Source organism: Bubalus kerabau, chromosome 1 (assembly GCF_029407905.1).
Source record: "Bubalus kerabau isolate K-KA32 ecotype Philippines breed swamp buffalo chromosome 1, PCC_UOA_SB_1v2, whole genome shotgun sequence".
Lineage (NCBI taxonomy): Eukaryota > Metazoa > Chordata > Mammalia > Artiodactyla > Bovidae > Bubalus > Bubalus kerabau.
In genome coordinates, this window is record NC_073624.1 from 154,316,527 (window position 1) to 154,331,829 (window position 15,303).

The window sequence follows — 15,303 nt, forward strand, 5'->3', positions numbered from 1 at the left end:
CTGAAGAATACTGGAGTGGGTAGCCTATCCCTTCTTCAGGGGATCTTCCTGACCCAGGAATCGAACCGGAATCTCCTGCATTGCGGGTGTATTCTTTACTAACTGATATTTGAGGGAAGCCCTTATCACCTTTACAAACAGAGGTAAAACAATACAAGTTCTGTTCGTTTAACGGAGAGGAGGCAGCGCTGTCAGAACTCTCTTTGCTCCCTTGCCCCTTCCAGTTTCCTTTTACTAAAACCTGCTCCCCATCAGAGGCAACCTCTTTCCTCTCCTTCCTTCCTCCAGGCACAGAGCCAGGTGGGCAGAGGCCCATCCCTGGTACTTAATTAGTCACAGGTTTGAAATGCAGGGGCGGGTTGGAGACAGAGGAGTGATTGGTGTGGGGTGGGAATTTGGGGATTCTTTTATCCCCTGCATCTCAAAGGCTGACAGGCTCTTGAGGGGTGGAAATGACTGGTAATTAGTGAACCTTCTACGCAGGCACTAAAGACGCACTTCACAGTCTGCATGACCTCTGCAGCCCGGTGAGGCTTTGTTATGTAGATGCTCTTAATTGGGTGAGTCACTTACTGCAAACAGCTTTGGGAGAGAGAACCGTGGGCTGTTTCTGGGAGGCTTCCTACCAGAGGTTCTGACTTAGGAGCTGGGGGCGCTGGCAGCAGTGGCCTCTTAGAGGCTCCACTCAGACTGGTAGAAGTGGTCCCCATGTCTGGGAGTCAGCAAGCACGGTGAGCCGTTAGGGGGCATGTTAAGTGTTGGCCTTCATCGTCTTCCTGCCTCTGTTCTCCTTCTCTATTTCCCAGTTTATAGATCACCTCTTCTGGGCAAGGCTGAGAGTATTTTGAAATATAAACTGGGTTCCCTACAGTCAAGGAACTGACCACCTAGTTGGGAAGATAGTGGCAGAAACAAATGCACATAACAACATCAAGTTGCAGGCATCAATGCCAAGCACACAGGAGAGCCTTTTAATGATGTTTCAGACCCCAAAGCAGTCATCAAGGGTTGGAACATTGGAGAACACTTGTCAACAAGGTGAGCAGCCCTTGGAAGTGGTTTGGGGAGAGGAATTCCCCAGGATGAGGAGACGTTAGGAACAGAGGTACTGCCAGGTCACTGTCACACCATAGCACACCCCAGCACTCTGAGCTGGGCTCAGACGGCAGGTGCATGGAGTGCAATGGGAGTGGCTCACCAGGTCCTCAAGTGTGCTGTGCTCACATAACTGTCTCGTGCTGCTGTTGATTCTAGGATGTCCTGTCTCCTGCTTTCCTCAGAGGAGGGCACACTGTGCGTAGACTTTATCTTATTTTAAAAATTCAAGTATGATTGATATACAGTATTGTTATTACTGCTGTACAGTAAAGTGATTCAGTTATATATAATACATTCTTTTTTGATATGTTCTTTTCCAGATTTATCATATGATACTGAATATAGTTCTCTGTCTTATACAGTAGGACCTTGTTATTTATCCATTCTATATGCAAAAGCTTTCCTCTGCTAGCCTCAATCTTTTGTACCATCCCCCCAACCCCCACCGCCTTGGCAATCACCAGTCTGTTCTCTATGTCTGTGAGTCTGTTTATGTTTCACAGATAGGTTCACTTGTGTCATATTTTAGATTCCACATGTAAGTGATATCATGAGATATTTGTCTTTCTCTCACTTACTTCACTTAGTATGATACCCTCTAGTTGCATCCATGTTGCTGCAAATAGCATCATTTCATTCATTTTCATGGCTGAGTAATATTCCATTGTGTATATACACCACATCTTCTTTATCCATTCCTCTGTTGATGGACATTTCGGTTGTTTCCATGTCTTGTCTATTGTGAATAGTGCTGCTGTGAGCATTGGGGTGCCTGTATCTTTATGAATTTGTAGACTTTTAAATGCATCAGAAATGCATTTGCATTTCTGCCTCTGCCCAGAAATTCTCAACCCATTATTTTGGTGAATGGCACAGTCTTGGCTCCCTCACCCCTGACTCCCAAACAGACATCAACTCTTGGCAATTGGGCTGCAGTCTTTTTGCAATCTCTCCTATCAGGCCCCCACCACCCTCCGTGGGGGTGGGAGTGTCCTTTCAGAGCCTGTGAGGACATTTTCCTGTCCCTGCTCGCCCCCTCCTGATCTGTCCTTCCCATTACTGTGAGACCAGTGGTCCTCCAGCACAAACGTGACCACTTTTCTCCTGTTGTGTTCACAGTGGGGTCTGTTCAGCTCTTTATGATTTGGCCTTTGCCTACTTCTTCTGCTCTCTTCCTGTCTGCAAGGTCACCAGTGACCTCCCTGTTGTTAAACTCAATGGTGAATTCTCTGTCCTCAGTTTACTTGACCTTTAGTAGCACTGGACAGGTTAATCACTCCTTCTTTTATTCCAATATTTTATTTACAAAAAAATTGCAAACTTATGAAAAATTTAAGAACAGGATGATGAATGCCCAGTGCCTTCACCTAGACTCTTTAGCTCTTAATGTTACCATGTAACACGTGTCATTTTCTCTCTCGTACACACACACACGTTTCCCTCCAATCCCAAATCATATGCAAGCTGTAGGCATCTTGATGTTTATCTTAATTTCTTCAGCTCACATCTCTTAAGGAGAGAACATTCTCTTATGAAACCTCAGTACAATTAGCACACCTGAGAAAAATGATGTTAATTTAATATAATCAGTTATATCATTAAAAGGTTCCAATTAAAACATTTCCAATTATCTGAAATGTCTTTTTAGTTTTTTCCCCCAGTTCCAATAGCCAGTAAAAGATCATGCATTGCTCTTGGTTGTCATGTACAACCAAGTACATGTACAACCGTGTACAACCATGTACAACTCCCTGTACTCCCAAGATTAGTGCATTTTAATCTAGAACACTCAGCCCCCCTTTTGGCCCCACGATATGACATTTTGGACAGTCTAGTCCCAAGGTCTTTTTTTTTTTTTTTACTTTTAAAAATTGAGATATAGTTCATTTATAATATTATAATAAGTCTCAAGTGTACAATATAGTAATTCACAAATTTAAAGATTATGTTCCATTTGTAATTATTAAAAATTTGGCTGTATTCTCTATGCTATACATATATCCTTGTAGCTTATTTATTTTATACATAGTTGTTTGTTCCTCTGAATTCCCTACCTTGATCTTCCCCACCTCCCTGCTTCTCTCTCCCCACTGGTAACCACTAGTTTGTTCTTTTATGTCTGTACTCTGTTTCTTTTTTAAAAAATATTCACTAGTTTGTTTTATTTTTTAGATTCCATAGGTGAGTGATAAGGTAAAATATTTGTGTTTCTCTATCTGACTTATTTCACTAAGCATAATACCCTCCAAGTTAGAACCGTTGTCTTAAAGAATGTTCCACTTTTTGATTTGCCTGCTTCCTATGAGTAGACTCTGGCCAAACATTTTGGCAAGAACAGCATGTGGGTGGTGTGTACTTCCTCTTGTATCACATCAGAGGTCTGTATTGTCAGGTTGTCTCATCACTGGATGCCAACTTTGAACTCTTGGGTAAGTGGTGACTGCCAGATCTCTTCAGTGTAAAGGTACACTCTTCCCTTTGTAATTTATAGGCAATCTGTGGAATGATACATTGAGACCATGTGAATTTCCTGTTTACCCAATGCTTTCAACAGCCTCTGGTGATCCTTGACTGAATTGGTCATTATGCTGGAACTCCATCCCTTTGATCACTTTCTTTCTTTGGCTTCTGGGGTCTGACTTGCTTTTGGTTTGTCCTTACCTCTCCAGCTGCTCATTCTCAGTCTCTCTGTGGTTCCTCCCCTTTTCCTTGACTTCTAACTGTTAGTACTCTAGGGCCCAATCTTCAGATCTCTCTCCTCTCTTGTGGCTTTAAATGACATCTAAAAGCTGAGGACTCTGAAATTTCTAACTCTGGTACAGATCTGTTTCCTTCACTTTCATATGTTCAACTTTCTCCTTGACATTTCCACTTGTCTGTCTCAAAGTCATATCAAACTTCTCAGGTCAAGTGATCCCGATTCCCTGCTTCCCTTAATTTGCTCATCCATTTCAGTGTGACAGCTCCATCCTTCTATTGCTCCGGTCAAAATCTTGGACTTACCCTTGACTCCTGTGTTTCTCATACCCTCCATGTCATATCCATCAGGAAATTCTGTTCATGTCATCTTCAAGATGTATTAGGGTGCTGTTCCCTGTCTCCTGGATTCTTGCCATAGCCTGCTGTTTGATTTCCCTGCTTCTGCCCTTCCCTTCCCTGGTCCATTCTAAATACAGTAGCCAGAACAATACTTACAAAATGTGGGTCCTCCGCTCATGCCTCCTTATCCCCATCTTGGAGAGCAAGGCCAAGTCCCAGCTTCAGTCTGTCAGGTGATAGATGATCTGTCCCCCATCCCCACCCTAAACCCTGCCCTTGCTCACTCCACTTCAGCCACTCTGACATGTTTGCTGTTTCCCAAACCTGCCAAGGCCTGCTTGGCAGGGACTTGGCACTTGCTGTTCTGGCTGCCTGGAACATTTTTCTCCTAGTTGTCCACCTGGTTCTCCCTTACTTCCGGCAAGTCTTGGCCTACGTATCACTTTCTTAGTGGGGCCTTCTGATCACCCTATCTACCCCTAACACTTTTCTTTTTTGTTGTACCATGTGGCGTGTGGGATCTTAGTTCCCTGACCAGGGATCGAACCCATCCCCCTGCAGTGGAAGCATGAAGTCTTAACCACTGGATCGCCTACCCCTGGTACTTTTTATCCCTTTTCTCTGCTGTATTGTTCTCTTACTTAGCACCACCTGACATATTCTGTATTTTCTTTTTTATATCTACCTCTTTAGGTCTTCCCCATAGTTCAAATGGTAAAGAATCTGCCTGTAACGTAGCAGACCCGGGTTCAATCCCTGGGTCGGGAAGATCCTCTGGAGAAGGGAATGACAATCCACTCCAGTATTCTTGCCTGGAGAATTCCATGGATAGAGGAGCCTGGCAGGCTACAGTCTATGAGATTGCAAAGAGTCGGACACAACTGAGTGACTAACACTACCGCTACTACTACTGAAAGTAAGCTCTGCAAGAGTAGAAACTTTATCTTCTGTACTGCCTTGTCCCGACATTAGTGTCAAGCATGCAGCCAACACTCAATAAATATTTTTGAATAAATGAATTCAATGAATGAATTTCCATTACCTCAGGATAAGCTATAAACCCTCCGAGTTCAAGTACCAATAATTTGGGAATTCCCTGGTGGTCCAGTGGTTAGGACTCCATGCTTCTACTGCAGGGGGCACTGATTCGATCCCTGGTTGTGGAACCAAGATCCCGCATGCCATGCAGTATGGCCAAAAAGAAAAAACAAAAAACAAAAAAACCCTAAAACAAATAAGTACCAAAAATCTAAAGTGTATTCTTTGCCTGCCAGTTTGCAGTAGATGGGCAACCAAGGTGTCTCTCAGATTGGGGTTCAGGGCTCAGATCACACCACGAGATGGAATCCATGAATCCAGCATTGGCGTGTGTCTCTTGTGAGTGCACTTATGTCTGTGTGTGTTTGTGTGCTTCTGTGTGTCTGTGAGAGTCTGTGCCGGTGTAGTCATCTATCAGGGTCAGTGATGCTTCTGCGTTTTCTTCTCCAGGAAGACCGCAGGTGCTTCACAGGGCTGTAGGACTCTGTGTGCCTGTGCCTGTCTCTGCTTCTGGCTGCAGCATCCTGAAGCCTCAGCCCCTCTGTGCTCTGAAGCTGAGGAGCCATCCAAAGCCTGGAGTGGCTGTCTTGGGTACTCATCTTTCTGGTTGGGGTGACACTCTACCCTTGGAAGCACTTGAGTCCAGGTTCACCACGCAAGCACAGCAAAGTGAGAACACGACAACACGACACTGGGAGAACACACAGAGCTTTTGCATTTGCTGTTCCCTCGGCCTGGAAAACCCTTCTACCAAGTCTTCTCATCGCTGGCCCCATCTTACTATTCAGGCTTCGGCGCCAATTTTGCTCCCCTTAGAGAAGCCTCCCCAGAACACCCCACAGCCATCTGAAGCTGTGCGGTTTGTGTCCCCCCAAATTAGCACCCCGCCCCCACTCTTTATTGCATTGTCTACTTTTGTCTTTATAGCAGATGTCAGTGCTACCTGAAATTATGTATTTCACATACGTGAAATTACATTATTTATCTGCTTGTTACCCGTGTCTTCCGTGTAAACCTCGTGGGAGTAAGGACTGTCTTTGTCTTGGTCCTTGTTCTGCCCCTGGTGCCTGTCGTGTAGTAGGTGCTCAGGAAATTTGTTGACATTCTCCTTATTTTGGGGAGCTGTACCTACTTATGTGTGTGATGTGCGCAGGTTGCTCAGTTGTGTCTGACTCTTTGTGACCCTATGGACTATACAGTCCATGGAATTCTTCAGGCCAGAATACTGGAGAGGGGAGCCGTTCCCTTTTCTAGGGGATCTTCCCAACCCAGGGATTAAACCCAGGTCTCCTGTATTGCAGGCGAATTCTTTACCCGCTGAGCCACCAAGGAAGTCCTACTTAACTTGTGTTTTTATTTTACTAATAAATAGTTTCTTAGATTCGTTAGTTTACATTTAAGGAAACTGAGGCCATTAGGAGTGAAAGATTCTGCATGGGCTCCCAGCTGGCTGGTACAGAGCTAGGTCTTGAACCCAGGACTCCTAGGCCAGGGCGTTGGCCACTCTAAGGCATGACCAGCCCTTCATCTGACCCTCAGCACCGGTGAGGTCAGGTGTAGCTGCCACCTCTTTGGCCCCTGGCTCAGAGCCGCAGAGAGAGCTGGGGTTCCTTTCAAAGAAGTGAGAAGAGACGCAGAATTAATATTGGTAAATTACGCCAGAACCCTTGCATGTATGTTATTATTATTGCCCCCATATATTCTAAAATAATCCCTGTAAATAATTATAAAAATAAATCTCAGTGACAAATTCTTTCTTTTCTTTTCTTTCCAGGAACACATTTATTCATCCTAATCTCTTCATGGGTAGGACAAATTGGAGCACTGGGTAGTGAATACAATTTGCAAATAGGCAATATAAGTAGAGAGAAAATTAATATGTATTCCTCAGCACTCTAAAAGGAGAGGAAGAACATTAATAGCCATTTCCTTGCAGATATAACTTTGAAAATGTTATTTCTGATCCATCAGCGTGGGGCTCCATATGAGGAAAATGGTTACAACGTGACAAGAAGTGATTAGATGTGAAATGGCATCTTTCTGGCGCTCCTCCCGTCTCTTTATCCTGTTCTTACTGGGACTTAGGAGGAATTCTGTGTTATTTTGTTCAGCAGATCACAGAGCTGGCCTGGGGTCTGCTGCTCATTGGCTGGGTGACCTTGGGCTGTTTCCTTTCACTCTCCCAGCCGTGGTTTCCACAGCAGTCGCTGGAGCAGATGACGTCTGAAGCCACAGTGCGTTTGGATGATTACAAGTCCTCACTGCTTGAAGTACCTGAGAAAATAAGAGATGCTAGGGCACCACCTACCGAATCAGAATCTTCAATTTCTGAGTTCATATACTTTTTTTAAAGTGACATGCCTGACGTCTCATAATTTAAAAAAATTTTTTTACTGAGGTGTAATTGATTTACAGTGTCACGTTACCTTCAGGTGGTGTTTGTTGTTTAGTCGCTTAGACGTGTCCCAACTCTTGCAACCCTATGGACTGTAACCTGCCAGGCTCCTCTATCCATGGGATTTCCTAGGCAAGAATACTGGAATGGGTTGCCATTTCCTCCTGCAGGGGATCTTCCCGGCCCAGGGATCAAAACGGCATCTTCTGCATTCACAGGTGGATTCTTTACCACTGAGCGGCCAGGGAAGCCCAGTTTCAGGTATACAGCAAAGTGAATCTCATATGCAAATATATATGTTCACTCTTTTTTAGATTATTTTCCCATATAGGCCATTACAGAATGCTGAGTAGAGTTGCCTGTGTTATACAGTAGGTCCTTATTAGTTATATATTTTATATATAGTAGTGTGAATGTATCCATCCCAATCTTCCAGTTTTTCCCTCCCCCTTCCTTACCTCCCAGTGACAGTAAGTTTATTTTCTATATCTGTAACTCTGTTTCAGTTTTGTAAATAAGTTCATTTGTAGCCTTTCTAAAGATTCCCTATATAAGCAATATCGCATGATATTTGTCTTTCTCTGGTGAATTCTATATATATTAATTGAAGTTGGGGGAGGTTTTTCCTCTAAGTGGCAGAAACTCGTCAAGCCAAGCTGGGATTCTGGAAGGGTCACTGGGCCTTAGACCCTGCTCCCTTCTTCCCCACTGGCCAGTATAAAGTTGAAGAGTGTCGTCTGGTCAAGGATTCCTTTCCCTTTCCGAATCTGAACCCCTGTCGCCACATCAGGGATGACTCTCTTCTGCGCTCAAGCTAAGGACCTGGAGTGTCTGGCAAGTTCCAGGCAAATTGGGGAATATGATTTGTTTTTCACTGCTGTCTTCAGGATTTGTGAAAATAATGCTAAGACATCAGCAGATAGCAGTCTCATTTGTAAATTCTTATTTTTCTCCCTGCTGGTCTCCTCCTATCTTGTCTTTAATTACAGAAGTAGTAAGCGCAGGTCGCAGAAATCACAGAAGAAAAGCAGAAGCTCCTTCCCACACCGCTTCCCCAAAGCTGCTCCCTTCTCTGCTCCTGGTGGATATTTGCACTTCAGTAGAGAGAAAACAGCAGAACCTTTTAAGATCTAAAGAGAAGGGAAATCAGAGGTGCTGAGAATTAAATAATAGTAATTATAATTAGGATACTAGTAAATAATAATATACTAATGTCTGTGCAATGAATACTCATGCCAGGCATTATGATGACATTTAATATACATGAAACAAATGAATTGTTCAGAATGGGAAAGCAGAGAGGTGTTCTGAAGTATAGATCATCCTCAAGTCGCCTCACTAGTGTGCACAAACTGCCAAGAGGGCCCTGGAAAACTCCCCTCTCTCCTATACTTCCCCAACCCCTTTTAGGCTGAAATGAGTCTGCTTGAGCAACAAAGAGCATTTTGTATGCAGACCTTCTGCCTTTTTTTTTTTTTTTTTTTTTTTAATTGAAATCTGAATGTGGTGAGTCTGAACTAGGGGCTGGGGTGTGATTAATGACAGCAGCCATCTTAACCTGCTCAGAGGCTGGGCCTGAAAGAAATGAGGCCAGGCCGAACAGAAATTCAGTTAAGGATAGGGAGGAATGTGAATAAAACTTTGTTAACTGGCCCCTGTCCTTCTTTCAGCTGCTGATGCATGGAGTTGGAAGATTTAAGGAATCAGTTCCTGTTTCTCTGGTTCTGGCCGACCCTAGAATCAACTCCCTTGATTGGAAATAAACAGGATTTTCCTTTCTGTCCCCAGGAATGTGACGGAGGAAGGACTCTAGGGGAAAAGGCCTCGTCTGCCAAAGAATAATAATAATAACAAAGATGACAGTAGGAATAAAATATCGCCCTCTTCATCGAGGGCGATAAGGAAGTATCCCGTTATATGTGTTGAGCCTTCTCACTCTGCATATACATATGTTAGAACTTCAGAATGTTGCCCAGGTTTGATTTGAACTTTTGTCCTGTGGCTGTCTTGAGTGTGCTGAACAAATTGGGCTACATGTCTCACCTTTGGTTTCAGAAAATAGGACCCCAATTACAGCACTTCATGTTGACATAGTACCTTAAATGCCTGAGTATGAACCTCTTTCCTGGAGGGTGTGTCTGTGTCATGAGTGCCCCCAGTGCCTGGCATGGGGCCTAGCCTTTGGAAACTGGGGCAGAGGGGCTGTGATAATAAATGGGTGAGGCAGGGAGTCCTCCAGCTCCCTCTCTCTTGGCTGAGGAATGGGATGAACCTGGATGACTGCGTGAACCTTCCCTTCCCCTTGGTGCTCCTGGGGCAGGGACAGGAAGAGCTTTATGCAGGGAGAAACCCCAAGAAGACTCAGTCTCTCTGTTGATTTCTGCAAACTCCTTGTGCTCAGAAGGAATCATTTGCGCACTTCTGGGCCAGCTGTATATGAGTTGGCTCTCTCCCCTCCCAAGGGGAGGTCCATGTTACCTGAAGAAACTTACCTTTTGCTATTTCTATTAAATTTCCCTTTTTGGTTAAGAAGGTGATGAGGTAGAAGAATGTCCCTGCCCTGCTCACTCTTCTGATCTTCCTTGGTTCAGAGATACAGATACTTTTTCTCCTTCTCCTCTCCCTCCCGCTCCTTCTCCTCTCCCTCCCGCTCCTTCTCCTTGTTCCTCTGTTCTGAAGACTGACTTCCCAAAGCTGAGGGGAGTAAGGAGAGGTGAATCCAGTCTGTTCCTAGAGAAGCCCTCCTCCACTACGTTAAACAGATTTTTACTCTGCTGAATAACTTTCAATAGCTCCCTATTGTCATCAGTTTACATTTCTAACATTAAAGCCCACTTTAATATGAGCTGTCTTGAACTTTGTTCTTTGTGATTTCCCATGAGTTTGCTCTCTCCCCGGAGTCAAATAGCCTTCCTAGTGTGTTCACTTAGTGGAGACGAGTGGTTGGAGAGGCATTTGAGGCAAAACCAACAGCCAAAAGGCAAGCAGAGGAAAGGAGGCCGGAGAGGCAAAGGTTGATGGGATATAAAAGGTCTTGAGGGACGTAAGTATGATGATTGGGGCTCAAGATTTTGGGCTGTATTAGACTGAGAGGAGGTCATTGAAAGATTTCAGGTAGGGTCAAATCCAGCTTTTAGAATGATAGCTGTGGGGCTATGTAGAGAAGGGAACTGCAGTGAGGGGGTTTGGAAAAGTGGCAAAGACCCCTGCTGACTTCAGTGTCATTGGTGGATAGGGTCTGCAGAACAGACTTTCTGTGCTCAGAAGACATAGCCATGTATGGAGGCAGGGGCATGGATGAAATGACCTTAGGCACCCTCCCCCTGGTGGGAGGGAAGAGTGGGGTTCCAGTTTCATTTCTGAGTAGGTTTCAGTTTATTTCCACATGTTGTCTCATTTGGGTCAAAGCCCTTTTAGGAAGGCCAAGGGGAAAGGTCCCCGGGGAGGGCAGAGTATCACTTCCTCTTTTTTCAGGCAGGAAAGGCAGACAAAAGTGAACAATGGACCAGAGAGGATGCGTCCAGCAGAGAAGGAGGGAGGAGCCGGAGGAGCTGGCCCAGGGCAGGAGGCATCGGAAGATTCCCTTTGATCCCCCTTATCTCTGGAGGGCAAGCTTGCTTATTTGGCCAGTGGGGCTTTTTGTTGCAGCATTTCCTGGAGCCCCCCAAAGTAAACACAATCAAGCGTGTGTTCTTACAGCTCTACTTTACTGTGTTTGCTCCTTCCAACAGAGAGAAAGAGCAGGCGGGTCAACCCTCCGAAGTCACCCCCACTCATCAGAGTGCTGACAATAAAGATGCATGTTACAGTGCATTAGCACCATGCCGGAGAGAGAACTGTGATGGCCACAAAATGCTGAACCACCATCGCAGTCCTCATCATCAACTGAACAACTAGGGCTTTCTAAGACCTAAGGTTTAGATCTATGGAGTAATAAAACAGGAACAATGAAAAGGCCTGTGAACACCCTCTTTGATGGAGGTGGGAAGCTATAGTCATCAATAAGTCTACTGAACTGAGGTACTTGCAATGCTCATGAGACCTGGAGTCTGGTGTGTCAGGAGTCAGTTTTCCCTTCTCTGTTCAAATAGTGCCTATGCCCACTGGTATGAAAGGAGCAGGGTGGAAAGGCTAGTTACCGCTGGGCTGGCTCTCAGTTGCAATAGGGGATGGGTGATACATGAAATTGAACTGGAATCTGGTAATTTTTTTGCCAGCAAAAGTCTGTCCAGTCAAATATACGGTTTTTCTAGTAGTCATGTATGGATGTGAGAGTTGGACCATAAAGAAAGCTGAGTGCCAAAGAATTGATGCTTTTGAACTGCGGTGTTGGAGAAGACTCTTAAAGAGTCCCTTGGACTGCAAGGAGATCCAACCAGTCAATTGTAAAGGAAATCAGTCCTGAATATTCACTGAATATTCAGCTGAAGCTGAAACTCCAATACTTTGGCCACCTGATGCAAAGAACTGACTCATTTGAAAAGACTCTGATGCTGGGAAAGACTGAAAGTGGGAGGAGAAGGGGACCACAGAGGATGAGATGGTTGGGTGGCATCAATGCCTCGATGAACATGAGTTTGAGTAAGCTCCGGGAGTTGGTGATGGACAGGGAAGCCTGGCGTACTGCAGTCCATGAAGTTACAAAGAGTTGGATACGACTTAACTGAATAGCTTTGTGCATCCTGGTGATGAGGTGTGAAGGCAAAAACAGGCATAGAGAAAATTGGGGCCCTTTCAGTGGAGGACAGGCATGAACATCCATTTGCGTGCCCACGGGGCCTGACTTCATCAAGACAGGAGGCAGCAGAGGCCCCCCTTCACTTCCAGATGCGGGGAAGATGTGTGTGGGGAGCTGACTCCTCCAATGACTTGCAGCCTCACATTTAACATTTCCCTGTGAGATTGGAGAATAAATTTGGGAACATCATTTGGCTCTTCTTACCGGGGAGAATTCCTGTCAAGTGGGGTGCTACTAGCTGAGCCAGTGCTTTACTTACAGAAAATTCAATTTCTTCCCGCTCCCCATGCAAACGCAAACTCCATCAAGTATCCTTTCAATCTCTTAACTATTCCCCTTCCCTCATCCCCTCAAAGTTGGGGAGAGGAGTTTCGGCCCAGACGCCCCTCCTCCCTACAGTTGAGGACAATTGTGTAATCCGGATTGTGACACTGAGGAAAGTCCTAGCTCTCCATGCTCCTGGCTAACGGCTCAGATGGGGAGCTCGTGATGGGAGGCCTCCCCACTCCACTATCCTCCAGTTCGCCCCCACCAACGCGGCAGGGCTTTGGGCGTGACATGGGAGACCTATTCCTGTCGTCTTGACCCCTCCTGAACGATAAGGTCCTGGGACGCCCGGGGGAGGGGCGCCGAGAAGCCAGGCGGTTCCCCCGCGCCCCCGCCGAGGGTGGGGCGCAGGAGCGGCGGGCACCTGTTGCGGCGCGCCGGGCTGAGGTTCACCTGCGCGAGGCCCGGCCCGGGCAGGCGGCGGGCGCACAGCTGAGCAGAGGTTCCGACGCTCGGTCCGCGCCTCGGGCTTCCGCCGGGTCAGCTGACCGCCCAGTGCGGAACTAAGCGCCGGCCGCGAGCTGCCCGCCGCCACCGCGCTCCTGCTCGGCACTCGGTACCGCGCGCCCGCCCCGTCGCCATGGCCGGGCTTGTGGTCAGTGGAACTCAAGTAAGTCCGCTGGGGCCACCCCGCCCCCTCCTGGGCACGGTCGGTCTGAGGAGGGAGCTTAGGGGCGAGCGGCGTCCAGAGGTCAGACGGGTGCTCCGTGCCCCACCTCGGGGCCGCGTCTGCAGCAGCGGAGTGAGGCAGGCCTGAGGGGAGCACAGACGCGGGAGGAGAGGGCGGGAAGACCCTCAGGTCGCCCGGACCTCTCCAACCCCAGAGCTCAGTGACCAGAGGCCAGCCTGCGGACCTCTCCGTCAGGTGGAGTGGGCACCTCTCACAACCCACGGTACTTTTTCGAGCCCGCAAAAAAGTTGTAATTTCTTTCATAATCACAAGGAAAAAAAGAACCTTGTTAAAAGAAACGTTTTAATACATTTGTCTTTACACCAATGCGGTTATAGAATAGAAATGATAGGTTTAGAGTTTTCTTTTTCTTCTTCCCGACGACGGAGGTAGGAGCCTCTGAAAGACACAGTGCGATTCACGATGCCCCCGTGCAGGCTCTGGGTTGCAGGGCTTCGCTGCAGACTTGCTCCTGTTCCTAACCCTAAACCCCTTATCAAAGACTGGTAGAAGGCTACAGTGCTCCAGTTTTATTTCGCACCTGACTTCTTTAACGGGCGTCCTTGGGGATGGCAACACTCTAGTTTCCACCTGGGGTGATAGACACCCAGCTTTACTTGCTGTCAGCCCTGTAGTGACGCTTTAGTTGTTTTTAGTCATTGCTGGAGGGTTGGACTCAACTACTGGGGGGCCAGGTGCCTTTTACTTGCTGGAGAAGCCAGGTGTCCCTTATAAGCTCTGATTGAGCCGGCCCTCCTCCTCCCATGCTTTTCCCGGATGCCCTAGAGAAATGGTTTTGAGGTTTTGCAGCTCTCCCCTTGGATTGCTTGAGGCAGGGTAGTGTCAGGCACAATTAGATTTTGAGATTACTTTGGGCTTAGGGAATGTTTCTCTCTTCTTAAGAGTTCAGGAGTTAGCAGGCCAGGGAGGTACTAGCCTGGGAAAGATGTTAAAATGAAGTGTCTTATTTAGCTTGCAGGGAAAAGGGACTTTCTGGGAGTTAATAAGGCTGCAGTGGGAAGGGCTAGAGGAAAGGGCCTCTGCCTAAGCCGGGTCCCTGACCCTCAGAACCTAGGTCTCTGCATTTCAGAGCCAGGAGTCTCTGGGTATAGCTGCTTCCAGCTTCACAAAAGACTTGACATGGGCCTGCCAACCTTCCCGTGCTTCCCTTTCTCATCCTCTATTTCCAAAGCTCAATTTTTTTTTTTTTTCTCTTGAGCCCCTTGATTTTAGCCCATCCCAAACAGCCCAAGGGCAGTGACCTGTGAGGGAGGCATTTTGGGCCCTTGGGGACTGTTCTAAACAAATGGAGCTGCCAGGGGAAGAGCTCAGCAGGCAAGTTGGGGGAAATGCCCTTGTGTCATAGGTGCCCTGTATTCTAAACCTGCAAGGTCAGTGAATCTGAGTGGTGGCTCAGGGCATTAGGTCTTTTTAAAGTTCTGCCTTTTGCAGCCATTGTAAGATACAGTACCTTAAATGTGTATCACATGGTCCTTCTCAAACTTGGGATCCTTCTAAAGGGTGGGGGGAGGAAACCCACTTCCCATGAGCCCACACTGTCACTGTTTTTATTTCAATATTGCTTAAGTATATGATCATAAAACCAGATAAAACTTTTTCTAAGTTCATATTTAGAGAGCCATAAACCCCCCAAAAGGGATGGCTTAAGTGTAAAAACGAAAACCATAACACCCATAAAATTAAATGATGAAATGGATGATGTTTGCTGAAACTCGGTCACTGCTTTCGATGCTGCTGTGGCCTGGCGGCTGTGGCCCTGGGTTTTAGGAGTTGCACAAACCTGTAACACCACATGCTTGGGGATGTTGCTGCCCTCCCTCCACTTTTCTCTGTACAATGTTTCAACATGGATCTGACTCCATTTGGCCTTCTGTTGGCATGAATGCATCATTTATATTCAGCACGAAGGCCTCAGTCTTCCTTCTCCACCAGCTTAGGACAATTATAGTAATGGGATTAATACAATTGCAGACACAA

General features: G+C 46.4%; 1 protein-coding gene and 1 long non-coding RNA gene across 13 annotated transcripts in view; both read left to right on the top strand.

The window, feature by feature from the left end:
• The first annotated feature begins 371 nt into the window (after window positions 1–371).
• LOC129620913 (uncharacterized) lies at window positions 372–10,421 on the top strand. 2 transcript variants are annotated; one of them, XR_008698855.1, is made up of 4 exons: window positions 372–527; window positions 7,789–7,831; window positions 8,560–8,722; window positions 9,241–10,421. It is a non-coding gene; the product is annotated as an uncharacterized LOC129620913 (long non-coding RNA). The 2 variants fall into 2 exon arrangements; XR_008698845.1 differs by lacking the exon at window positions 7,789–7,831 and having other exon boundaries at window positions 372–560.
• Window positions 10,422–13,022: 2,601 nt separating this feature from the next.
• Window positions 13,023–15,303, top strand: part of LOC129620872 (leucine-rich melanocyte differentiation-associated protein-like) — a 226,982-nt gene continuing 224,701 nt past the window's right edge. For 2 of the 11 annotated variants that reach the window (XM_055536724.1, XM_055536734.1), the window contains exon 1: window positions 13,027–13,245. In XM_055536724.1, coding sequence (XP_055392699.1) covers window positions 13,216–13,245 — 30 coding nt within the window. In that variant the 5' untranslated portion in view covers window positions 13,027–13,215. Of the gene's footprint in view, window positions 13,246–15,303 lie in introns of all 11 variants that reach the window. The other 9 variants (XM_055536673.1, XM_055536676.1, XM_055536657.1 and 6 more) reach the window with 8 other exon arrangements.